This window comes from Entelurus aequoreus, linkage group LG26 (genome assembly GCF_033978785.1).
Source record: "Entelurus aequoreus isolate RoL-2023_Sb linkage group LG26, RoL_Eaeq_v1.1, whole genome shotgun sequence".
Lineage (NCBI taxonomy): Eukaryota > Metazoa > Chordata > Actinopteri > Syngnathiformes > Syngnathidae > Entelurus > Entelurus aequoreus.
In genome coordinates this window covers 11337298-11365230 of record NC_084756.1, presented here as the reverse complement: position 1 = coordinate 11365230, position 27933 = coordinate 11337298, and the positions used below count along the sequence as shown (strand labels likewise).

The 27933-nt window shown below is 38.5% G+C and overlaps 1 protein-coding gene across 2 annotated transcripts in view; it reads left to right on the top strand.

Moving 5' to 3' along the window:
* Window positions 1-27933, top strand: part of LOC133643155 (mitogen-activated protein kinase kinase kinase 12-like) — a 63941-nt gene that overhangs the window by 12097 nt on the left and 23911 nt on the right. For both annotated transcript variants that reach the window (XM_062037569.1, XM_062037568.1), the window contains exons 2-7: window positions 1335-1857; window positions 16229-16412; window positions 18236-18427; window positions 18488-18646; window positions 21835-21993; window positions 22081-22189. In XM_062037569.1, the coding sequence (XP_061893553.1) occupies window positions 1359-1857; window positions 16229-16412; window positions 18236-18427; window positions 18488-18646; window positions 21835-21993; window positions 22081-22189 (1302 nt within the window). In that variant the 5' untranslated portion in view covers window positions 1335-1358. The remainder of the gene's footprint in view (window positions 1-1334; window positions 1858-16228; window positions 16413-18235; window positions 18428-18487; window positions 18647-21834; window positions 21994-22080; window positions 22190-27933) is intronic.

Below are 27933 nucleotides of genomic sequence, written 5' to 3'. Positions count from 1 at the left end.
GTTCATAATTAATCTGTTCCATTATTTAATTCCACATACTGATATACTAAAAGTTTTAAGTGTTGTATGAGCATACTAATGTTTTAAATTAGATGTTCCTCTAAGATTATATTTCTCCTCTTTTGTTGAGAAGAATTGTTGTACATTCTTGGCTAGCAGGTTATAGTTTGCTTTGTACATCATTTTAGATGTTTGCAAATGCACCAAATCGTTGAATTTCAATAATTGTGATTTAATAAATAAAGGGTTTGTATGTTCTCTATATCCAACATTATGTATTATTCTAATTGATCTTTTTTGTAACACAGTTAGTGAATGAAGCACACATTTGTAGTTGTTTCCCCATATTTCTACACAATAACTCAGATGCAGTAGAGAATATGAAGTTATTTTTGGTCTAGAACAGGGGTGTCAAACTCATTTTAGATCGGGGGCCACATGGAGAAGAATCTACTTCCAAGTGGGCCAGATTGGTCAAATCACGGCACAATAATTTAAAAATAAAGACAACTTCAGATTGTTTTCTTTGTTTAAAAATAGAACAAGCACATTCTGAAATTTTAGAAATCATAATGTTGTTGTTTTGTTTTTTTACAATTACCTGTAGTGGTTAATAGTATACATATTTTATTTTTGTCGTTATTTATATTTTCTGAATACATTATGTGATAATGTTCATTAGTCAACTCATTGGTGTTAATTTTCAATCTATCAAGATAAAAAAATTATATAAAAATCAAATTACAGTATGTTATTTGGGATAATTTTCCTCGACTAATATCAAGTGGTTTATTTTGTACATATGTAGCATCATCTACAAAGATACAAATAATTGCTATTGCGACATCCAGTGGACACATTTAGAACAGCTGTTTCTTTCATTAAAAAATTTCAGGTACATTTTCATACTTAGCAAACTCAACCCGCGGGCCGGATAAAACCTGTTCGCGGGCCTGATCCGGCCCTCGGGCCGTATGTTTGACACCACTGGTCTAGAACATGTTTTGCTTGATTCATTATTGATGTGTTTCTTGCTACTTTATGTTGTGTATTTTTTTATATGAGATTTCCAATTCAATTTATCATCTCTTATTATACCCAAAAATGTGTTTTCTTTTACCCTTTCAATATTTACTCCGTCTATTTGTATTTGTGTTTGACTTTCTCTTCAACTGTTAACAAATAGCCTTATTTCAATTTACTGAGATTCAAGGATAGTCTGTTTTTGTCAAACCATCTTTTTAATAGAACTATAGTACATCCAGAGGTGACAAGACAATTATTTCACCTTGAATAGATTTCTAATTTGTCCCCGTCATCTTTTTCTCATCAAGGCTGCCTCTTCTCCAAAGTCCCTCATGGCCCTCGTTCACGAACCCCGTGCCCCGTCCCCGTCTCTCTCCGGCTTCAACACCCCCCTCTCCGACCCCCCGTCCTTTCGCCGCCTCGATGCCGAAACCCCTTGCACCCCCGAAATGGACCTGACGCCGACCCAGTGCGTTCTTCGCAATGTCCTCTCTATAGACACAGGGGGCAGGGTGGAACATGGCGGCGGTGGAGGAGTGGACGGACAGACGCCAGGGCACAACCAGACGCCAGGCGAAGAACAACAGGAGCACTTTGCCAACAGCGTCCTCAAACTGCACGAGCATGACGGCAGTCCCATGAGGACAGAGGGAGAGGGGACGGTGACGGAGGCCGGCAGCGCGGTGCGGAGCGATGCGTACAACGCCAGACTGCAGTGCCAGTCCACTGGAGGGGGAGGAGGCTTTCTGGAGGGCCTGTTTGGCTGCCTGAGACCCGTCTGGACTATGATCGGGAAGGCGTACTCCACAGAACACAAGCATGACCTGGACGGTATGTCTAATTGTCTCATCATCCAGCATATCATTAAGTCAGTGTTTTTCAACCACTGTGCCGCGTGCCGTGAGATATAGTCTGATGTGTCGTGGGAGGTTATGTAATTTCACCTAATTGGGTTAAAAATATGCAAAACAGTCATTATAATCCGCAAATGTGCCGTTGTTAAGTGTCTTTGAATGATTGATTGATTGATTGAGAAGTTAATTGACATCTTAAAGAATTGAATCCATGTAATACTTCAAAAAGGCAAATGGATGGCACAAAAAATCAAAAGGCTTGTTTCCATTGTGGTCCATTAAATGTTCATCCCATTTGATACATTCAATAATAAAATATATATAACCTGTAACATGTATATAAAAAAATATGTTAAAAAATGGATAGATTGTGTGCATATGGATAGATAGTACTGTATTGATTCCTTCAGGAGAGTTCCCTCAGGAAAATTACAAATCCCATGTCAGGTGATTTGAAAAACAATATATACAAAAAATGGGAGGGGGAGGGGGGGGTATATACACTATGTACATGACACTATGTACATGACTATGCACATGTTGACTCCAAGAGTGTGCAAAACAGAATGAGAAAATATATATACACTATAACCACATATAAATATATATATACACTATAACCACATATAAATATATATACACTATAACCACATATAAATATATATATACACTATAACCACATATAAATATATATACACTATAACCACATATAAATATATATACACTATAACCACATATAAATATATATATACACTATAACCACATATAAATATATATATACACTATAACCACATATAAATATATATACACTATAACCACATATAAATATATATAAACCACATATAAATATATATAAACCACATATAAATATGTAATGGTAAATGGGTTATACTTGTATAGCGCTTTTCTACCTTCAAGGTACTCAAAGCGCTTTGACACTATTTGCACATTCACCCATTCACACACACATTCACGCACTGATGGCAGGAGATGCCATGCAAGGCCCTAACCACAACCCATCAGGAGCAAGGGTGAAGTGTCTTGCTCAAGGACACAACGGACGTGACGAAGTTGGTAGAAGGTGGGGTTTGAACCAGGAATCCTCAGGTTGCTGGTACGGCCACTCTCACAACGCGCCACGCCGTCCCATATATACACTATAACCACATATAAATATATATACACTATAACCACATATAAATATATATACACTATAACCACATATAAATATATATAAACCACATATAAATATATATACACTATAACCACATATAAATATATATAAACCACATATAAATATATATACACTATAACCACATATAAATATATATATATACACTATAACCACATATAAATATCCATCCATCCATCAAATCAAATCAACTTTATTTATAAAGCACATTTAAAATTTACCACAAGGGTAGCCAAAGTGCTGTACAATGAGCAGGTTAAAAGATAATACGAGAACCGAGCAAACACAACACAACACAAACAGAACACGATAAAAAAATAATAAATAAATAAAACATAAAAACAGGTTCACAGCAGGTGTATTATGGGGCGCCATTGCAGGATGGATATCACTCAGTGTTAAAAGCCATGGAATAAAAGTATGTTCCATCCATCTTCTTCCGCTTATCCGAGGTCGGGTCGCGGGTGCAGCAGCCTAAGCAGGGAAGCCCAGACTTCCCTCTCCCCAGCCACTTCGTCCAGCTCTTCCCGGGGGATCCCGAGGCGTTCCCAGGCCAGCCGGGAGACATAGTCTTCCCAACGTGTCCTGGGTCTTCCCCGTGGCCTCCTACCGGTCGGACGTGCCCTAAACACCTCCCTAAAATAAATATATACACACTATAACCACATATAAATATATATACACTATAACCACATATAAATATATATACAGTATAACCACATATATATATATACACTATAACCACATATAAATATATACACACTATAACCACATATAAATATATATACACTATAACCACATATAAATATATATATACACTATAACCACATATAAATATATATATATACACTATAACCACATATAAATAAATATACACTATAACCACATATAAATACAGTATATATACACTATAACCACATATAAATATATATACACTATAACCACATATAAATATATATACACTATAACCACATATAAATATATATACACTATAACCACATATACATATATATACACTATAACCACATATAAATATATATACACTATAACCACATATAAATATATATATACACTATAACCACATAAATATATATACACTATAACCACATATAAATATATATACACTATAACCACATATAAATATATATACACTATAACCACATATAAATATATACACACTATAACCACATATAAATATATATACACTATAACCACCTATAAATATGTATACACTATAACCACCTATAAATATGTATACACTATAACCACATATAAATATATATACACTATAACCACATACAAACATATATACACTATAACCACATATAAATATATATATACACTATAACCACATATAAATATATATGCACTATAACCACATATAAATATATATGCACTATAACCACATATAAATATATATATACACTATAACCACATATAAATATATATATACACTATAACCACATATAAATATATATATACACTATAACCACATATAAATATATATACACTATAACCACATATAAATATACATACACTATAACCACATATAAACCTGTTTGATGCTTCGAAGAGTTGCTGGGGATCAATTTTGGTTCAGATCAGGTAGAGGTTGAGCTGCGCCATGATTTTATGGCAGTTTTAAAATTTAGTAGGGAAGTTCGAATTTTAAGGCTTGTTGGTAGTGCGTTCCACTGTGTGGTGGCAAAATAGTAGAATGCATTTTTTCCCATGACAGTCTTGAATTTGGGGGGGACAAGGTCTGAGGAACTCCCTCTCGTGTAGTACCTGTGAGCATCGCTTACTCTGGTGAAATAGTTCGACAGGTACTTGGGGTCTGTACTGTCTAGAGCTCGGCAGAGTAACCGTGTAATACTCTTCCATATCAGTAGGTGGCAGCAGGTAGCTAATTGCTTTGTAGATGTCGGGAACGACAAACGATGGTTTGCAGGTAAAAAAGTATCTAACGCTTAAACCAAAAATAAACAAAAGGCGAGTGCCGCTAAGAAAAGGCATTGAAGCTTAGGGATGGCTATGCAAAACGAAGCTAAAACTGAACTGGCTGCAAAGTAAACAAAAACAGAATGCTGGACGACAGCAAAGACTTACAGCGTGTGGAGCAGACGGCGTCCACAAAGTACATCTGTACATGACATGACAACCAACACCAAAATAGGAGAGCGAGACAAGAACTAAAACACTACACATAGGAAAACACCAAAAAACTCCAAATAAGTCACGGCGCGATGTGACAGGTGGTGACAGTACACCTACTTTGAGACAAGAGCTATAGTGATGCATGCTTCGTTATGGTTTGAATTCATATCCAACAATTGCGAGAAGGACTTTTTACTGTCAATATCGGCTGCTGAGTTTCATTTTTTAATGTTTTCTGCTGGTTGTGTGCCTTGGGATTTTTTCAATGGAAAAAATGTGCCTTGGCTCAGAAAAGGTTGAAAAACACTGCATTAAGTAATCCAAAAAAATGCATTTTATCCCTGAGGAGCTCCTGAAAATACACTCACACATTTGACAAGAAATGTCAGCTTCCCAAACACAGCTGTAAAAATATTATCTATTAATACATTTTTTACTTCAAACACATCAATCTGAATACAGTCTGAATACTACATATAAACATTCAATTTTTATTTTTATTTTGCATGACTGTACTTTAGGCAGCACGGTGGCAGAGGGGTTAGTGCGTCTGCCTCACAATACGAAGGTCCTGAGTAGTCGTGAGTTCCATCCCGGCCTCGGGATCTTTCTGTGTGGAGTTTTCATGTTCTCCCCGTGACTGCGTGGGTTCCCTCCGGGTACTCCGGCTTCCTCCCACCTCCAAAGACATGCACCTGGGGATAGGTTGATTTGCAACACTAAATTGGCCCTAGTGTGTGAATGTGAGTGTGAATGTTGTCTGTCTATCTGTGTTGGCCCTGCGATGAGGTGGCGACTTGTCCAGGGTGTACCCCGCCTTCCGCCCGATTGTAGCTGAGATAGGCTCCAGCGCCCCCCGCGACCCCGAAGGGAATAAGCGGTAGAAAATGGATGGATGGATGGATGGATGACTGTACTTTAAAAAACAGTACCGGTATTGTATGGTAGTAGTAGTAGTAGTAGATTAGTTCTGAGAAAACTAAATAAATTCTAATAAAAATTAAAATAATCATATTAGCAATACTGTGAAGTACAAATAGAAACAAATACTTTACAATGAAAACACATTACATGCAAACAATACATAACGATTAGGTTTTTCATATCCAAAAACCAGTAGGATTAACTGAATTCATAAATTAACTACATCACTTTCTTGTCATTACCATCTAAACAATGATTAATTTACTCTTCTTATTTTTTATAAATTATTAATAATCTTTATCTTACATATAAAACACGTCTCACTTTTACATAGTTCTAGCCCTAGTATGTATTGTGTATTATTATTGTTACAGTATTATTATTTCATTATTATTGTTTACTGTATTTTAGGTCCTGCGATGAATAAACATTTTTATTGCGATATTTTTTTTTTCTACAGTGTCAACTCTCACACTTAAGGTCCTCAGGACAAAACATTTATATTTCCAAAAACTGCTGTAAAAATGTGAGGGGTGTCCCGATTCAATATTGATATCGGATATTGGTGCCATAGCAGCAAAAACAATGATCAGATAAAATCTCTGACTAAAGGTTAGTAGGATGTAGCAGCTACACAAACGCTAAGCACATAATGGCACACAAGCTAAACATACATAAGTGTCCTTAATTGAACAATATTGCAGTCTAAAACAGCACATTTGTCAAAATAAACATGTATGAAATCTTTACAGTTGCACCTTACTTACACATACAAAGTCTCCAAGGCAGAAGCGTATTAGATTATATCCAGTAACAAATGTGTCCGCATCAATCCTCCTACTGCGTCATGAGCTTAAATTCATGGATTATTCAGATCAATAGGTATTGCTAAAACAACAAATTAACACTCCACTTCGACGTAAAGAAAGCATAAGTCCATTTTAGATGGTTATTGATAAATAGGTCAGGTTATATTTAAATAGATAATAAAATATTGATAAATAATAAAAGTATGAATGATTTGTGTTGAACTGATCAATACCGGTATTGGCCAATACTCAAGGCTCCAATACCAGTCTTGTATTGGGAGTAACGGAACACCCCAAAAATATATTATATAGTCATATTTTTTCCACCTTATTATATTTTGGGGCGAATTCACACAGTAACTCCACTGTTGTTTTACCAGGGGTGCACAAAAAGATTGATTCACATCCGAATCGCGATTCTTATTCACCCTAAATCTAAATCAATTCATAATTTTAAATAAAATCGATTTTTTTTTTTTTTTAAAGAATCTTTTTTTTTATAAGAATCAATTTTAAAAAATATGTTTTAGGCCATCTCCATGCAACAAAAATAAGCTTATATAACCTGCAACCTGTTTTGAAAAAATTTCATCAGTTATTTTACTAAATAATACATTACGAGAATCAGTTTGAATCGGGAATTGATTCTGAAATGAATAGTCACCCTGGTAATCGGGATCGAATCGAATCATTATGTTCCCAAAGATTCACACCCCTAATGTGCACCGTTTCAAACAAGCATTGAGACAACCTAAGGCACCTTTAGAACGTTGTGAAATGTTGCTGCATGTTTTAAATGGGAAAAAGTTACGCTTTCCTGGGGGACACGTACTGAAATTTATCAATTGAAACCAGCTTGTCTACCGTATTTTCTGGACCATAGGGCGCACCAGATTATAAGGCGCACTAAAGGGGTCCTGTTATTATATATTTTTTCTAAATGTAAAATACTTCCTTGTGGTCTACATAACATGTAATGGTGGTTCTTTGGTCAAAATGTTGCATAGATGATGTTTTACAGATCATCTTCAAGTCGCTTTCTGACAGTCACTTCAGGATGCGCTGTTTTGTGGGCGGTCTTATTTACGTGGCTCACCTTCGACAGCGTCTTCTCCCCGTCATCTTTGTTGTAGCGGTGTAGCGTACAAGGATGGGAGTGGAAAAAGTGTCAAAAGATGGAGCTAACTGTTTTAATGACATTCAGACTTTACTTCAATCGATAACAGAGCAGCATCTCCTCATCCGTGGCTCACTAGTGCAACAACAACGCCGGAAATGTGTCCCGTGAAAAACTGTTCGACCGGAACTCTATAATAACTAAAGTTCCTTGGGTGAATAATGTAAACCCACTACACCGGTATGTTTTTAAAGCTTCTATATTGAGATTTAGGTTAGAACTTTACGCTACTTTATATTAGAAATGGCAACAGCGGAGGATGAATGTCCCATAACAAGAAGATAGTGAAAAAGAAGAAGCTAATCGACTACGGTGTCGGCACAGGCTACAGTGGCGGGCGTGCGCAAATTTTCAGGACTTATGCAGATCTCAAATACACATCAGCAGGTACCAGAAGGTAAGAAAAGTTGGTTTTGCATAATATTGTGAAACAAAACACCAGATAATATGTCTGCTAATGGGTTGGGGGGGCGGGGTTAGGTTGTAGCGAGGGGTGTATATTGTAGCGTCCCGGAAGAGTTAGTGCTGCAAGGGGTTCTGGGTATTTGTTCTGTTGTGTTTATGTTGTGTTACGGTGCGGATGTTCTCCCGAAATGTGTTTGTCATTCTTGTTTGGTGTGGGTTCACAGTGTGGCGCATATTTGTAACAGTGTTAAAGTTGTTTATACGGCCACCCTCAGTGTGACCTGTATGGCTGTTGATCAAGTATGAATTGCATTCACTTATGTGTGTGTAAAAGCCGCATATATCATGTGACTGGGCCGGCACGCTGTTTGAATGTAGGAAAAGCGGACGCGACTACAGGTTGTAGAGGACTCTAAAGGCAGTGCCTTCAAGGCATGCCCCCAATATTGTTTTCCGGGTGGAAATCGGGAGAAATTCAGGAGAATGGTGGCCCTGGGAGATTTTCGGGAGGGACACTGAAATTCGGGAGTCTCCCGGGAAAAGTATGTTTACTGGCGTCATATTGCAGTCTACACGTATCTCTTATGTGTGACTACCATCTACTGGTCACACTTAATATTACACCATGTACCAAATAAAATAGCTTCAAGGTCGGTCAGCACAACCAGAATTATTCCATACATTAGGCGCACCGGGCTATAAGGCGCACCGTCGTATTTTGAGAAAATGAAAGGATTTTAAATGCGCTTTATAGTCCAAAAAATATGGTAAATTTAAATCCTAATATAGATGTTTGCATTAGTATATTTTAAGATTGTGTAGTGTTGCTACTTTAGGTATTTATTTAGGAGCAGAGACTAAACATGAAGATTCACTTGTATTCATTCACCACAATCAAAATGGCTTGACAATAAAAAAAAAACAAATTGTCCCTAGGATGTCTTGATAATGAATCGGGCTAATTAAATGAGTATACCCTGAGTTGAGTTTCATTAAACACTAGGTAGTAGATGACTTCCACAAAGGGCGTGCTGTAAACAAACACTTTTCCTTGAGAATTAGACCCGGTCAGACAAGGGAGAGCTCTATCAAAGCTGCAAAGGGCTTATTTTCCCCCTGGTAGTTACCACCCCCCCAGCCCATGTGTCCGCCTGCCTGCCACCTCCCTCCCGCCGCAGCCCCCTAATGAAGCCGGCCCCCCTCTGTCGCTGTGTTGTTTATGTCTGCAGCCGCTACAATAGCGCAGAGCTCCCGCGGGACCTGCCTCATGCATAATGCATGTCCACGCTCTGACCCTCGCTGCCTCTCATCTCTATTAACCTGACACACGTGCACACACACACGCCACCAATAGAAATGTTTAATAACCAAGCCAATAAAGTGGTAGAGGACGGCAAACTGGACGAGGAACACAACGTGACACGTGGATAGATTTATATCTGCCCTTGTCTTTATGGTGGGCTGATATTTTACGACTCCTTTTTATATTTGATTTTCACTACCGCCAACCCCCTCCTTTTCTTTCTTCGTTGTCTCCGTTTCCTCGCTACACAGAGCTTTTATCACTGCTGCACCTCACTGCTCCCAGATAAAATGATGCAAGGATGACGCGCAAGGTCAAGTAACGGTTTCAACAATCCTCATTCAGAGGTGGCCATGTTATATTATTATAAATATTACTTTAAGTGGGATGGGAGAATCGGTTAGTTCATGCAAGTTTATGTATTGCCCATGCTCTGCCGACATGCTCACACACACAGAAGTCCCTTTGGTGCCCTCACAAATGATCATAAATCACAAACAAATCTTAACTTTAACTTTAACCATATTACTACAATAATACATTTTACTGGATTTTACTTTTTTAAATGTAAAATCCACCTACATTAACATCGGCAGAGAAAGCATTTGTGGCAGTCCAGATTCAAATAGACGTATGGGAATGTTGAATCTTATCCATTAATAGAATCCAATAATGGAATGTGTGAATCACTCTCTGAATGTTCTGAACTCATGTTTCCATGCCAGTATTGTATTATATTCCGATGTCAACTTCCCGCGCTGGCCTGTTATTTTCTTTAGACAACCAAGTATAGCCAACATTCAATTAACAGCGCCTCTGCTGGTCGCTTAAATGACTTCAATAATCAACCATCGTCTTAACCTCTTAAGGCCAAAGCTGTTTGTTTACATGCTTTTTTTATTTCTCTTTGCTATTTGGGCTTATTGGACCCTAATTAGAATAAAAACTAAGAATCATCTTTTGATATGATGTACTTAGTCCATAAGTACACAAACGTGTACTTCATGTTTAGTGACATGCTAATTCTCATTTTTACACTTTTTTTTTCCAAATTCCATTGTATGTTGTACTCTACTGACACCACCAGATGGCAGTATATGTGTCCACATAAGTGGCCATAAGACCCCAATTCAGTAGTGTACACAATTATGGAAATAAGAGCTAAAAGGTGCTGTCCACGCATGTGGCCACTAAGCCTTTAGAGCAGGGGTCCCCAAACTTTTTGACTCGGGGGCCGCATTGGGTTAAAACAATTTGGCCGGGGGCATATGTATATATATATATATATATATATATATATATATATATATATATATATATATATATATATATATATATATATATATATATATATATTACAGTGTTTCCCACACATTCATTTATTTGTGGCGGCCCGCCACGAAAGAATTACGTCCGCCACAAATAAAAAATAAAATTAAAAATTAAATAAATAAATAAAATAAAAAAAAAAATAAAAAATTATTTTTTTTTTTTGTCCTCTCCAGCTTCTCAGGCAAATCATATAGTTGATGTAGATGCCCATATCGGCTGTTCAGATTTACTTTACCTAAGAGAAGTGTAGGATACTTCTCTTGTTGCCTTATTTGTATTTGACTTTATTAAATGTATTTATATTAGAAACACAATATGTGTATATAACAAAGGGTGCAAAGTCTGCAGGCAGTAGGAAACACATGGTTAAGTGTAGGGAGTAAAACTGATGACAGTCTAAAGTTCAAGATTTTTGGAGCTCTTTGTTCAGTGGATCAGATGTTTGATGAAGCTCTGTGTCTATCTACCACCACTACTGTTTTCTGTTTATTTGTTACTGACTGTGGCAGGACACCTCTGCCTCTGTTTCACTTTATGTTGCTGGTAAATAATATGGCTGTAGTAGTAGGCTAAAGTTAAATTATTTAGTATGCACTAATTAAAGGGGCAGAGCTTTGAGAAATTTTAGCTTTTATATTTTATAAGATATATTTTTTGTAAGAACCACAATTAATAAATATATTTCAGTGAATAACTTATTGTTCATATCTGTATATAAATATGTACATAAATTGTTATAATTATATTGTAAAATGGATGGATGGATGGATGGACGTTTAAAACAAAACTGTTATTATTAATTAGTAAGTATACATTTTTTGAGCCTTTTTAGAGAAAATCAAATCATTGTAGTAAATTATGCAAATTACTCGATGATGTCATTTGACTACGCCCATAGCCACACCCATAGCCACGCCCCCACCACCACAGGTATCTTGGCAGTTTATGGGAAACACTGTATTAGATATATATAGCGCACTTTCCGCGCTCGTGATGATGTCACGTTATCGATGAGAAAATGCATTTTTAGACAATATGATTTGCCTGAGCGGCTAGGAGACACCGTGAGTAGCAAGCGGTAAAAAGTGGATAGGAAAAGACAGAATTTTATTTTTATTTTTTTTAAATTTTTTTTATACTTGGGACTTTCCGCGGGCCGTAGTTTGGGGACCCCTGCTTTAGAGGTTTTTAAAGGGAGACTTCACTTTTTTGGAATTGTGACTATCATTCACAATCATTATGAGAGACATGACAAATAATGGATGTTATTTTTTTAATGCATTCTAAATATAAAAATAAAATAAATAAAATCAAAAATTTGCTTACTATGGAGCCTATGTGAGCCGCACAATTTTGCCTAATAAAGCCCTTAAAAAAACATCCGAACACCTCCATTGAGGTTTTATATACATGATGTAAGTATATATGTAATATAGTAACGGGCACATTTATAATAACGTTTAATATTTATGTATTTTATAATTTTAAGCATACACGAAGCATTCATTGATTTTTTTCTTCATCACTGATTTTTACTCACTGCAGACTTTATGAGCGCCAACAAACATAATAAAACATCACTTACTGTACAACATCTGCTGTCATTAGGATGCAGACTGCTGGGATGTTCATATATTCCCATTTAGGTGAAGAACGTCTCATAAACCTCACAAAGAAAAGGGGTGGGGTGTCGGGGGTGAACATGCGTCTTTTTGTGTCGTCCTCGCCATTTTCGGGTCCTAAATGACTGTCAAAGTGTCCCGACTTGTCGGAATACCTACTCAGACGTCTCATGTCCAGGTGAGATGCATGATTTATGATCTAGAATAAACTTACAGGGAGCAAGGAAGCAGCAGATGATGTAAACATAGGTTCACACGGATGTGATCACGGCACCACCTATAAATAGTTTGTCTTTGTCTATAATAACAATATCCCTAATACTTGGTTTATATTCAAATCTCAAAATGTAAATGTAGTATTGTTGGTGGTTTTTGAAGGGGTCGCGGGGCTGCTGTATTTTTTGGATTTTATGGGCGAAATAGAGGACCTCCCATTGGCTCCACTGTAAGCAGACGTTTATTTACTTTTAATTACAAGTTAAAACTTTTTTTTTTTTAAATACATCCGTCGTCATGTCTTTCATAATGATTGTGAACGATAGTTGATGAATCAAGTATGGGTGTGCATTGTACACCTTCTTCCACCCAAATGTTGAATTTCATGTATCCTGACTCTGCATGTCAAACAGCTTCCTTAGCGGAGGTATCAACACTAAATCAGAGATGCGAGCAAAACCAGTTCTTGAGCCAATGAAAGGTTTTTTATTGATTGCAAAAGACTGCATTTTTTTGCTATTAAGCGAACAAAGCAGACCAGTGGAGATCTATCACACGCCTGAAATGAAAGACAGTGAAGGGCTCATTAGCCACAGAGTGCATTAATCATTCATAACATTCCTATTAATATGACAAATGCGTCTGAATCTTCATGGCGTGCCGTGCTTTATATTTTCCTCGACATAAACTCTTTGTCTTTGGCTGACTCCTTAAGGGAATCCCCTCGCTTCTTTTGCACCCTTTTCGCCTCTCCCTGCCCCTTTATAGATCCACATTAGCCTCTCCAATCCTCTGGTCCACCCCCCTCTCAGTGTTGCACCCTTGTTTCACGTCAGCCCCAAAGAGGTACTAAGAAGGATTTGGCAGGCTGATGGAGAATTACACACGGGAGATTAGGACTGCACACTGACTGAGTACATGAGTTTAGTTGGAGCACCTTGCCTACTGTAATGTACTGATGTGGCTTACAAACCTATATGTGGGGAGATTGTCTGCTATTTATTGCTACTTTTCAATATTTGCGAGGGGTGTCCCGATACAACTTTTTCACTTCCAATACAATACCGTAACTAGAGCCTTGAGTAATGGCTGATACCGATATTGATCGAATACTGATGGCCACAATCATTTAATTAAGTTAAGCTCAGGGCGCAGTAAGTTGAATGATGCAGACAAGTTCCTTATTGAATACACTTCTGCCTTGGAGACTTTGTATGTGTAAGAACCGTATTTTTCGGACTATCTGGCGCACTTAAAATCCTTTAATTTTCTCAAAATGAAGCGGTGCGCCTAATGTACGGAATAATTTTGGTTGTGCTTACTGATCTCAAAGCTATTTTGTTTGGTTAATGGTGAAATGATAAGTGTGACCAGTAGATGGCAGTCACACATAATAGATATGTGTAGACTGCAATATGACTCAAGTAAACAACACCAACATGTTATATGTTCCATTGAAAATATTTTAACATTACACAAGGCGCTCAAAAATCTATCAAAATGTTTTAGTACGACTTTGGTAAGCTATGAAGCCGCACCGCTTGATGGATTGTACTGTGCTTCAACATAGGAGTATTATTATGGTGTGTGTATAAGGTAAGACATATTATCTGGCGTTTTGTTTCACAATATTATGCAAAAGCAACTTTTCTTACCTTCTGGTACCTGCTGATCTGTATTTGGGATCTACATAAGTCCTGAAAATTTGCGCACGTCCACCTTTGTAGTCACCGTAGTCGATAAGCTTCTTTTTTTTCTCTATCATCTTGTTATGGGACATTCATCCTCCGCTGTTGCCATTTCTAATATAAAGTCGTGTAAAGTTCTTACTTATATCTGTCAGTAAATTCGCCATGAAAGCACTAAAACATACCGGTGTAGTGAGTTTACATTATTCACCCAAGGAACTTTAGTTATTAGAGAGTTCCAGTCGGACGGTTTTTCACGGGCCACATTTCCAGCGTTGTTGTTGCACTAGTGAGCCACGGATGAGGAGATGCTGCTCCGTTATTTATTGAAGTAAAGTCTGAATGTCATTAAAACAGTTAGCTCCATCTTTTGACACTTCTTCCACACCCGTCCTTGCACGCTACACCGCTACAACAAAGATGACGGGTAGAAGATGCCACGTAAATAAGACCGCCCACAAAACGGCGCATCCTGACGCTTGAAGATGATCTGTAAAACATTATCTATGCAACATTTTGACCAAAGAACCACCATTACATGTTATGTAGACCACAAGGAAGTCTTTTACATTTAGAAAAATATCATATGATCCCTTTAATGCGCCTTATAATCTGGTGGCCTTTTGTATGAAAATAGACCTGACTAGACCCATTCATCGGCAGTGCGCCTTATAATCCGGTGCGCACCATGGTCCGGAAAATACGGTAATATGCAAATATATTTATTTGATATTTTTTATACGGACAAATGGGCTGTTTCAGACTGCAATATTGTTTAATTAAGGAAACGTATTACGTATGTCTAGCTTGTGTGCTATTGTGTGCTTAGCGGTTGTGTAGCTGCTAGCTCTTAAAAGTCTATATCTACAGTCTTTAAATGACTTTACCAAAATACAAGAAAAGACCAATCTTAACAAAAACGTTGCATCTGACTGAACCGAACCCTCCTCAGAAAACACAAAAATACATAAATCCTTTTTTTTTGTGATGGGTCCTTGGTGTAATTCCTGCGGCTCGTGGTTTTTTTGTGTGGAGTTTGCATGTTCTCCCCGTGACTACCTCGGCTTCTTCCCACCTCCAGAGACATGCACCTGGGGATAGTTTGAATGGCAACACTAAGATTTGTCCCTAGTGTGTGAATGTGAGTGTGAATGTTGTCTGTCTATCTGTGTTGGCCCTGTGATGAGGTGGCGACTTGTCCAGGAATAGGCTCCAGCCCCCTAGCTACCCAGAAAGGGACAAGGGGTAGAAAATGGATGGATGGATGGAGTACAGTTAAAAAACCAATATGAAGTATTTTCCGATATAATTTCTTAAAATATCAGCTTCCCTCAATATGGCAGAGTCATTGATTGTCCACTAGCTTGTCTTTATTGCCATGAAAACCCCCCAGATCACCAACGTTAGCTGTCTTTAATAATAGTGGACCAGCCAGGACACCTCTTGTTGCACTACTTTGCTAATGATCAGAGAATGTATTTCAAGACTTAAAGTGATGCAGAATTTGGTTCTTCCTGTTGCAGAAGCGTGGGAAGTCCCTTTCGAGGAGATATCTGACCTACAGTGGGTCGGCAGCGGGGCACAAGGCGCCGTCTTTCTGGGGAAATTGCACGGACAGGAAGTGGCCGTGAAGAAAGTGCGGAATATAAAAGAAACGGACATTAAGCATCTCCGCAAGCTCAAACACCCCAACATCATTACTTTCAAGTAAGTCCAAAATTCTATCACTTGCACTTGAAAATGTTCTCTGTTGGAAACTTCTCGTGGAAATCTTAGTTTTTTGAATACCTCACTTTTCATATGTTTTGTTTTCCACAAAAATGTCATATATTGTCTCAAAAATTGCGCAAAACAAGCTAGTACATTTCTGTTTCATCGAGTGCCGAAACAAAGAATCCACTGCATTGATGACTCAATCTCAGTGCTTTTTAGGAATATATAACTGCAAAATGCTCTACCAGGGGGACAAAGAAAGTTGCGAGTACCAGCACTTTGATTAAAAAAAGATGAAAAACATTATCAAATTCAGTACAAAACTCATAGACACAGATTTTCTACCTTGTTTCCTTTCTAATCTTTTTACAATCTTCAATAAAGGCAAAAGTGATGTTAAATGTTCATTTATCAATTTTATGTTTTGCATTGTTTTCTGCTTGTAAAGCTATAGTTATAGTAATTATAGTATTTTGGGTGTCTCAATGGATTAACTGGATTTCAAATGAAAAACATTGCTTTGCTTTTTGTACAATTTAGATTTTGTCTGACTTTTTGGATCAAATTACTAATGAAAATGGAAGTATGATGGGAAATTAGTGATAATAAATGCATGCTATAAATATGATATAAACATTTGTCTTGAAAATTACATATTTGGCTTGCAAAAACATGAATGTGAATAAATAAGAATCCCTATATTAATAATAATTCCCCTGTTATCCACCAAATATGGGATTGAGAGATGCAGAGTCAGGGTAGATATGATAATATCTTTGTATGATAATAATTATGCTGCATGTTTTTTAGTTATATTTATGTTAATTTCCTTTACATTTTAAGTTCACTCGCTTTTTTATTAGCTAACCTGAAGTTTTACAAATGTTTTAGGTTTTCCTGTTCAGATTAGTCATTTCCAAACGTTATTGTTGTTAAAACATGTATATTTTGTCTATTTTATTGTGGTCTCCCATGACATTTAATGTGGTCTGCCACTATATTTAATGTGGTTTTTCACATTGTTTAATGTGGTCTCCCACGTCATTTAATGTGGTTTTCAACATCATTTAATAGGATCATTCCACATTGTTTAACATGGTCTGCCACATCATTTAATGTGGTTTTCCACATCATTTAATGTGGTCTCCCATGTCATTTAATGTGGTTTTCCACGTCATTTAATGTGGTCTCCCACATCATTTAATGTGGTCTCCCATGACATTTAATGTGGTCTGCCACTATATTTAATGTGGTCTCCCATGTCATTTAATGTGGTTTTCCACATCATTTAATGTGGTCATTCCACTTTGTTTAACGTGGTATGCCACATCATTTAATGTGGTCTCCCATGTCATTTAATGTGGTTTTTCACATCATTTATTGTGGTTTTCCACGTCATTTAATGTGGTCTCCCACATCATTTAATGTGGTCTCTCATAACATTTAACGTGGTCTGCCTCTATATTTAATGTGGTTTTCCACATTGTTTAATGTGGTCTCCCACGTCATTTAATGTGGTTTTCCACATCATTTAATTTGGTCATTCCACATTGTTTAACATGGTTTTCCACATCATTTAATGTGGTCTTCCACATTGTTTAAGTGGTCTGCCACATCATTTAAGGTGGTTTTCCACATCATTTAATGTGGCCCGTCAGTTCATTCAATGTCATTTAATGTGGCCCGCCACATTTTTTAATGTGGGTCGCCACATCATTTAAAGTGGCCCTCTGAGGGCAGCCGTAATTTTGAAGTGGCCCTCAATAAAAAGAAGTTTGACACTCCTGTTCTAATCTGTCTAATGTCACTTTGCACAGAGGAATCTGCACCCAGGCCCCCTGCTATTGCATCCTCATGGAGTACTGTGCCCAGGGCCAGCTCTACGAGGTGCTGAGAGCGGGCAGGAAGATCACCCCCTCGCTCCTCATGGATTGGGCAATGGCCGTTGCTGGCGGCATGAACTACCTTCACCTCCACAAGATCATCCACAGGGACCTTAAATCACCCAAGTGAGTGATGCAATGCCACTGAGCCAACGCTAGACCAACTTAACCAACACGTCTTTCTAGTATTCTCATCACCTACGACGACGGGGTGAAGATCTCTGACTTCGGCACGTCCAAGGAGCTGAGCGACAAGAGCACCAAGATGTCCTTTGCCGGCACGGTGGCCTGGATGGCCCCTGAGGTCATACGCAACGAGCCCGTCTCAGAAAAGGTGGACATTTGGTAAGTAACCTTTTGGATGTTGCTTCAGCGAATCAACATAGACGATATTTGTCAGAACCTACTACAGTACAGAGTGTGGGGATCTTATTTCAAGAAAATCTATGACCAGATCTCATTACAAGAAATTCTATAGGCACCCGGCCTCATGTGATGGGGTGCCCTGTGTGTTAAAGCCGCTCACCCTCCCTCTCCACATCCCCGCATCCCTCCATCACTCTTGCTCCTCGTAAAAAGGAACGCTGGCTAATTTAATAATTGATTTGCCAGATGCTGCAGTGCTCAGGAGAGGCTGGAATAACCTTCCAATCCTGCGGCTGCCTTGGCCCCCGGCCAGCAGTGCATTAGCAGAGAGGTGAAAATGGGATTAAAAAAGCTCTTTCCATGCAGAAGTAGAGCACATCACCTCCACATACCACATAGTTTGTATGGAAATCACTTGATAGGCTGTTATCATGCATTCAATTGTCTGTTTTTTTTCACATTACATTAGTGGCGCCCCCTATGGGTTGTAAAATAAAGTTGGTATCCCTTACTTTTATCATCATTAGACAGATGGACAATGAATTATGGGCAATTAGTTGCTAAGTGTGTCCCTGTATTAAAGGAGTAAAAGAGTGAGCTCAGTCATGTGCAAAAAAAAATGCCATATGCACGTTGAAAAAGGACACTGCTGCAACATCTCATAATGAATTATGTATTCAGTTGTATGTCAATTACTTTGAAGTAGTACAGTACTAATGAACAGTTGGTTCATATTTGTCCTTCACAGCTCCTCTACAGTTAAAAATAATATTTTACTCATAAGCCTGCTCATAAACACTTCATGATGGGACTGTGTGTGAATGTAGCTCGTTGTTCCAACGGTACAATAGATGGCATCGTGACCTTGCTTCGTAACACCTGTCTGCCAGAGAATAAGAAGAAGGAGCAGGAGGGATGAATGTTGCCAACTAACGAATATTCAGACGACTATAAGGTTCTTTTTTTTTAAAGCCACTAGCATCAAGTCAAATGTTATTGAACACTTTTGGAGACATGACAGCACATGTGGATTTTCTCAACAAGCAGTCAAAGCTGCTGTGCCCTCCACTTCTCACAGGCAACAAAAACACACAAGAAGCAACAGAAGAAAATTAATTTAATTTTTTTTTCGCTTTCTCCCATAACCTAAATAAAAATGACATGCATATGCTTTGTGGTCAATTGTGCAAATTAGATGATGACACTACAACCTAAAAACTCAGTGCCACAAATACATTCCGGTACTGTGGGAAACCCTACATACAGCTGATGCTATCCTTCATATCAGTAGTTTGTGCTGTTAACAGATCCTGTCTGATGAATGGGGCTGACGTTATTTTGTAGACATTTTTTTACATATTGTTGCTTTAATTCTAATGATCCATCCATCCATTTTCTACTAATAAGAGAATTAAATCTAATTCAAATTTATTTGTTGAGAACTTAAAAAAAACAAAAACAGTGGACCAAGGTGCTGTACAGAGTAATTATTAGAATACATACTAAAAAGCACAGAAACTAACAAAGATACAATATATTAAAAAAATAAAAAATAATTAAATGACCATAGGGTGCACTGGATTATAAGGCGCACTGCCGACGAATGGTCTAGTTTTGATCTTTTTTCATGTATAAAATGCACCAAATTATAGGGCGCATTAAAGGAGTCCTTTTATTTATTTTTTTCTAAATGTAAAAGACTTCCTTGTGGTCTACATAACATGTAATGGTGGTTCTTTGGTCAAAATGTTGCATAGATGATGTTTTACAGATCATCTTCAAGTCGCTTTCTGACAGTCGCTTCAGGATGCACCATTTTGTGGGCGGTCTTATTTACGTGGCTCACCTTCGACAGCGTCTTCTCCCCGTCATCTTTGTTGTAGCGGTGTAGCGTGCAAGGACGGGAGTGGAAAAAGTGTCAAAAGATGGAACTAACTGTTTTAATGACATTCAGACTTTACTTCAATCAATAACGGAGCAGCATCTTCTCATCCGTGGCTCACTAGTGCAACAACAACGCCGGAAATGTGGCCCGTGAAAAACCGTCCGACCGGAACCCTCTATAACTAAAGTTCCTTGGGTTAATAATGTAAACTCACTACACCGGTATGTTTTAGTGCTTTCATGGCAAGTTTACTGACAGATATAAGTGAGAACTTTACACTACTTTATATTAGAAATGGCAACAGCGGAGGATGAATGTCCATAACAAGAAGATAGAGAAAAAGAAGAAGCTTATGACTATGATGTCAGCACTACAAAGACGGACTCGCGCAATTTTTCAGGATTCATGCAGATCCCAAATACAGATCAGCAGGTACCAGAAAGTAAGAAAAGTTACTTTTCCATAATATTGCGAAACAAAACGCCAGATAATGTCTTGCCTTATGCACACACCATAATAATACTCCTATGTTGAAGTACAGTACAATCCATCAAGCGGTGCAGATTCATAGCTTACCAAAGTTATACTAAAACATTTTGATAGATTTTTGCACGCTGTGTGTAATGTTCTATATTTTCAATGGAACATATACAATGTTGGTGTTTACTTGAGTCATATTGCCATCATACTGCAGTCTAAATGTATATCTAATGTGTGACTACCATCTACTGGTCACACTTATCATTGCACCATGCACCAAATAAAATTGCTTCAAGGTCGGTAAGCAAAACCAGAATTATTCCGTACATTAGGCGTTATAAGGTGCACAGTCGAGTTTTGAGGGAAAAAAGGATTTTAAGTGTGCCTTATAGTCCGGAAAATACGGTAATTGAAATAAAATAAAATGAAGACCTAAAAACTAAAATAAACCACAATAAAAACACATAATGGTTTGTAAGCTAAAACCAAATAAAATACTATACTATTAGAGGAGGTGTTTTACACAGCTGCTAATATAAACACACCGCCTGAATGCCACTCTTGGCACCTTGGACACGATGTCCCCATGGCAACCTCAGAAGGCGCCAACAAATGGCTCCCCTTAGATTCATATCCTTCGCATCAGTGACTTGTTCATTATGTTGGCATTTCATATTTCCTCCTGTGCTACACAAATAGAAGAAAGGAGGCCTTAAAGCAAGATGAATTGTCAGTTTCAGGTAGTGTTTCTGTGCACAGCTCTGTGTGGAAATAAATATGCATCATCTGTGCGTGTGTGCAGGTCTTTCGGTGTTGTGCTGTGGGAGATGCTGACAGGAGAGGTGCCTTACAAGGACGTGGACTCGTCAGCTATCATCTGGGGAGTGGGCAACAACAGCCTGCAGCTGCCCGTACCAGACAGCTGCCCTGATAGCTTCAAGCTGCTCTTGAGGCAATCCTGGTAATGTTCATCCCTTTTGTATACGCTAAGAGACAAAGAGGTCGTTCAGAAAGTAGGATTCATGTTCTATGGTCTGTTCCGATGCAGGAATTGCAAACCAAGAAACAGACCTTCCTTCCGGCAGATTCTCCTGCATCTGGACATCGCTTCAGCAGACATCTTGTCCACGCCGCAAGAAACGTACTTCCAGTCCCAGGTAAAAATAATTAGCCAACAATGGAATTTAACTAGACTCACTATAAAAAGCAGTTGTGGTAGAATAATGAAATACAATGAAAAAACATTTTTTACATATGCGAGCACTATTTTGCGTTTTATTTAGCACAACTGAAAAGTAGGTGCAAACTGAAAGTTACGCACACGGCTGTGAGAGAGGAGTGCTCGTGCCTCAAAGACAGACGGCGGACAGAGAATCCTCCGTCCTATGTCTATGTGTATCAAACTATTTGGATTGTCAGAAATAAAAAATATTAGACATATCGTCTATTCAGCAATTTCCTTTCATAATTGTAAAGCTGCTGGATGACTTAAGGGGCTCATAAAAAAAATTCAATTGATGCATGTTGTTGTCTTTTGGCGTTTTATTTTAAATGTTTTTTTTATTCGGGAAATATATTATTGTAATACATCTTGTAGCTGAAAAACATCTTTCAATATGCATTTTCTGGCGTTTGAGTCATTCCAGACATTCAGGGATGGAAATTGATAAGATTTTTCCAGGTTCGATTCCACTTTCAATTCTCGTTAACGATTCGGTTCCTTAACAATTCTCTTATCGATTCTTATTTAGAAAAAAAGAGGTAAAAAAGGATGGTTCAGCATCAATTTTGTTTAGTTTAGAAGTAAGATGACCTTACGAAGCCTACAGTGAGGTCTCAAGAGGCACATACTATATGTTGCAGAGAAGAAAAAATAACTTTTGTAAATAATTATAATAAATTCATATTCTTCTGTAGAATTTAGTTATGTGCAAATTACACAACATAGTAACATGTGATATTAACTTATTAAATGCAAAGTGAGGTATGTCAAGCCTTTATTGGTTATAATTTTGATGATTATGGCTTATAGTTTATGAACACTTTGAATTGAAAATGCCACGGTGATCCAAATTATAACAAATAAAGGCTTGCATGTAACGAGTTAATACAGGGGTAGGGAACCTATGGCTCTAGAGCCAGATGTGGCTCTTTTGATGACTGCATCTGGCTCTCAGATAAATCTTAGCTGACACTACTTAACATGACAAGTAATGAATAATTCCGCTGGTAATCACAGTGTTGAAAATAACCACGTATCAACCAGACTACAAAGCCATCAGCAAAACCATGCAGCACCAGAAGTCGCATTAATGGTAAGATAAGAGACTTAGTATACTCTAAAAGTGTTGTTCTTACTTAAAAATGCAAGCATTTAGTTGTATTCATTGTTAAAAAGTATTATAAGGCTCTCACAGAAATACTTTTTAAAATATTTGGCTTTCATGGCTCTCTCAGCCAAAAAGGTTCCTGACCCCTGAGTTAATATCACAGATTAGTTTCACATTTGCAGTTAACTGCTGACATGAATAGACTTTTAAACCATATTAAAATTTTATGAGTTTCACATGTATAATATAATGACAGAGAAAATCTGGCTTCAGGAAAACATGCAACTTTTCTCTGATTACAATTGAACATTCACCTACCGAAAATGCAAACTTTTGACCACATACCTAGTCGCTGCTTGGTGACATCGGTCTAGCGGCAGACGTGAACTGGGGCTGCTGCCTCAGAGCCAGTTAGAATTTGTCTTTCGTCATGCTAATCTAAATGAGAAGGCTTTCATTTGAATTTAACAAATAATAGCGCTAACATGATAGGTGTTTGTTAGTACCTGTTGTATTCAGATGACGTGCTAACGTTACTGCTGCTGGGATTGGGTTTTTTTTAGTTTTTTCTTGCCCTGATGTGGGATCTGAGGATGTCGTTGTGGCTTGTGCAGCCCTTTGAGACACTCGGTATTTAGGGCTATATAAATAAACTTTGATTGATTGATTGATTGATTGATTAGACAGGAGCGGTTAAAAACACGACTTTCATTTTTATATATTCCATGCTGTGTGTTCAAATGTTTCAGCATATTGCTCGCATGTCCTCCTCCTAATGAACTAGCAGCCTTATAGTTATTAAAAGCAGTGCTGTTGCAATCTATTCTTTCAAAATGTAGTCAACTGAAGAGCATTTGTTGCGCCCGGGCTCCGCCATTTTGAGATCTGACGTCACTATGCGACTTCATTCCCACCCCTGGAAGGATCGATAAGAGAACCGTTTGACCAAATTGCAAGCGATTCCAAGCGATTTTAAAACAATTTAAAATTATTCTGCTGTCTAGATCGCGATTTAGAAAAGGGCTTGCACATTATAGATGTGTGCTGCTGGTACATGGAGTATGATAACATGAATGTGCAGTGAATGGTCGAGTTTTGTCCTTGGTAAAAGCCCCATATAGTACAGGCAAAATCCTCATTTAAATAAGGCGGTCTGGAACAATTTTTTAATTGCACACGCAGTCTAAGTAGATCACGCGCAACAGGTCCACTAATAGTACACACAATTTTATAGTTTGCGCAGAATTTTTTGGATCGTCCTAGATTAGGCCCTATATCTTTAGGGAAAAGGTTTGGCAACAGGGCAGCACGGTGTAACAGGGGTTACTGCATGTGCCTCAGAATACGAAGGTCTTGAGTAGTCCTGGGTTCGATCCTGCGCTCGGGATCTTTCTGTGTGGAGTTTGAATGTTCTCCCCGTGACGGCGTGGGTTCCCTCCGGGTACTCCGGCTTCCTCCCACCTCCAAAGACATGCACCTGGGGATAGGGTGATTGGCAACACTAAATTGGCCCTAGTTTGTGAATGTGAGCGTGAATGTGGTCTATCTATCTGTGTTGGCCCTGCGATGAGGTGGCGACTTGTCCAGGGTGTACACCGCCTTCCGCCAAAATGCAGCTGAGATAGGCTCCAGCACCCCCCGCAACCCCAAAAGGGAGAAGCGGTAGAAAATGGATGGATGGATGGGTTTGGCAACAATATAAACTTAAATAGTGCTGTCGTTTTTGAAAGACACCCATGTCTGTCACGATGACGGGGTTTCGAAGCGATGCTGAATCAGCAATTATCTCTATAAGCTGTTGAATGGACACGGCCACTATGCTGCTAAACTGACCTAAAACTATTACAAAGGACATCCAATCAATCGCAACTGGACTGTTTGGTTTGTCTTAGAAGACGTTTTGCCTCTCATCCAAGTAGGCTTCATCATTTCATGCTCAGAGACTTAGATCGTTCAGATCTAGTCCAGCAGCTGGTGCCAAAACCCCAAATATTTATACTCCAAAACCAGGAGGGTGTGCCTGGCCAAGGATGGTTTCGCCCTATTGTAGTGAGAAAAATAACTGTTTTGATGCAAACGAGCAATCCTAACTGTCAAAGCCAATGACAGTGGTTGAAGTGTAATTTCCCCTCAGTGAGGTATTGTGTGGCAGAACGATCGCTGTGGATCGACTACTACCAGTCCTAAATAGTCGGAATCCCTAACGTAAGCATTCCATTCAGTTGTAAATAAATGGCACAAGTGGCATTCTGGTCATCTTCTGTGACGAGAATGTTTCTAACTCCTGTTATTTGTTGGAGGCTAAATTGCAGAGTCTTTTAGGAATGGTTGAAAGGACAGTATTGTATGTGAGAGATTGGTGGCATCGCAGACCACCTCCTGTGTTCAGGGATGGTTTCTAAACGTTGACACACTGGAACGATCTCCCTCTCCATGTGAGACAGGCCCTTTCTTTGGCTACTTTTAAGACTCTTCTTAAAACCAATTTTTATTCACTGGCTTTTAACCCAGCATGTGACTTTAAACTGTTTTTAAAGGCCTACTGAAAGCCACTACTACCGACCACGCAGTCTGATAGTTTATATATCAATGATGAAATCTTAACATTGCAACACATGCCAATACAGCCGGGTTAACTTATAAAGTGACATTTTAAAATTCCCGGGAAATATCCGGCTGAAACATCGCGGTATGATGACGTATGCGCGTGACGAAGTCCGAGTAACGGAAGTTATGGTACCCCGTAGAATCCTATACAAAAAGCTCTGTTTTCATTTCATAATTCCACAGTATTCTGGACATCTTTTGCAATTTTTTTAATGAACAATGAAGGCTGCAAAGAAGACAGTTGTAGGTGGGATCAGTGTATTAGCAGCGGACTACAGCAACACAACCAGGAGGACTTTGTTGGAGCGCTAGCCGCGCTAGCCGCGCTAGCCGCGCTAGCCGCGCTAGCCGCGCTAGCCGCGCTAGCCGCGCTAGCCGCCGACTTCACCTTGACTTCCTACGTCTCCGGGCCGCCAAACGCATCGGGTGAAGTCCTTCGTCCTTCTGCCGATCGCTGGAACGCAGGTGAGCACGGGTGTTGATGAGCAAATGAGGGCTGGCTGGCGTAGGTGGAGAGCTAATGTTTTTAGCATAGCTCTGTGCAGTGCGGTTGCTAAGTTAGCTTCAATGGCGTCGTTAGCACAGCATTGTTAACCTTCGCCAGCCTGGAAAGCATTAACCGTGTATTTACATGTCCACGGTTTAATAGTATTGTTGATTTTCTATCTATACTTCCAGTCAGGGGTTTATTTCTTTTGTTTCTATATGCAGTTAAAGCAAGATGCTATCACGTTAGCTCGTAGCTAAAGCATTTCGCCGATGTATTGTCGTGGAGATAAAAGGCACTGAATGTCCATTTCGCGTTCTCGACTCTCATTTTCAAGAAGATATAGTATCCAAGGTGGTTTAAAATACAAATCTGATCTACAATAGAAAAAGGAGAGTGTGGAATCCAATGAGCCAGCTTGTACCTAAGTTACGGTCAGAGCGAAAAAAGATACGTCCATCGCTGCCTCTCAAGTCATTCACTGTAACGTTCCTCATCTACGAATCTTTCATCCTCGCTCAAATTAATGGGGTAATCATCACTTTCTCGGTCCGAATCTCTCTCGCTCCATTGTAAACAACGGGGAATTGTGAGGAATCCTATCTGCTGTGACGTCACGCTACTTCCGGTACAGGCAAGGCTTTTTTTTATCAGCGAGCAAAAGTTGCGAACTTTATCGTCGATTTTCTCTACTAAATCCTTTCAGCAAAAATATGGCAATATCGCGAAATGATCAAGTATGACACATAGAATGGATCTGCTATTCCCGTTTAAATAAAAAAAAATCATTTCAGTAGGCCTTTAACTTTTTTAACTGTTTTTAACTTTTTAACTGCTTTTATCTAACAAATTGTTCTTAAGATCATTTGTATTTGCTTTTTCAATGTGTATTTTACCTCTGTTTTAAATGTTATTTTTTAGTCTGTCCTTTGCCTGTAGTTATTTGTGGTGTGCAGCCCTTTGTTCTTCAACTGTGGTTGTTTTTAAAAGGGCCTTATAAATAAAGTTGGTATGGTATTGTATGGTATAGTATGGCTTCCCTCACTCCTCTTTTGTACCATCCGTCCTTGTTGAGAATCTGTACATTTTTGTTCTCAAAGGATTGCTGTTCTCCCTGAGGTGCAGGTAGACGTCTATGCTGTGCGATGCGTTGGCTTAGTGGTTGTTTTGTTTCCTTAATATATGAATCAGTGCATTCATCATTACACAGATTGTTTTTGTGGGTGTGGGGTGTCCGGTCTTTAGGATGCACTAGTCTCCATCTCAGGGTGTTGCCTGGTTTGAAGTGTACTGGGATGTTGTATTGGTTAAAAATTCTTCCGAGTTTCACAGATAGACCTGATACATATGGAATGACAATATTTTTGCGTCCGTCACCTTTTTCCTCCTCATCTACTCTGTTCTTGTTATTTCTGGAACTGGATGCACTTTTCACAAATTACCAGCTGTGGTAACCACAGGTTTTGAGGGCTTCCCT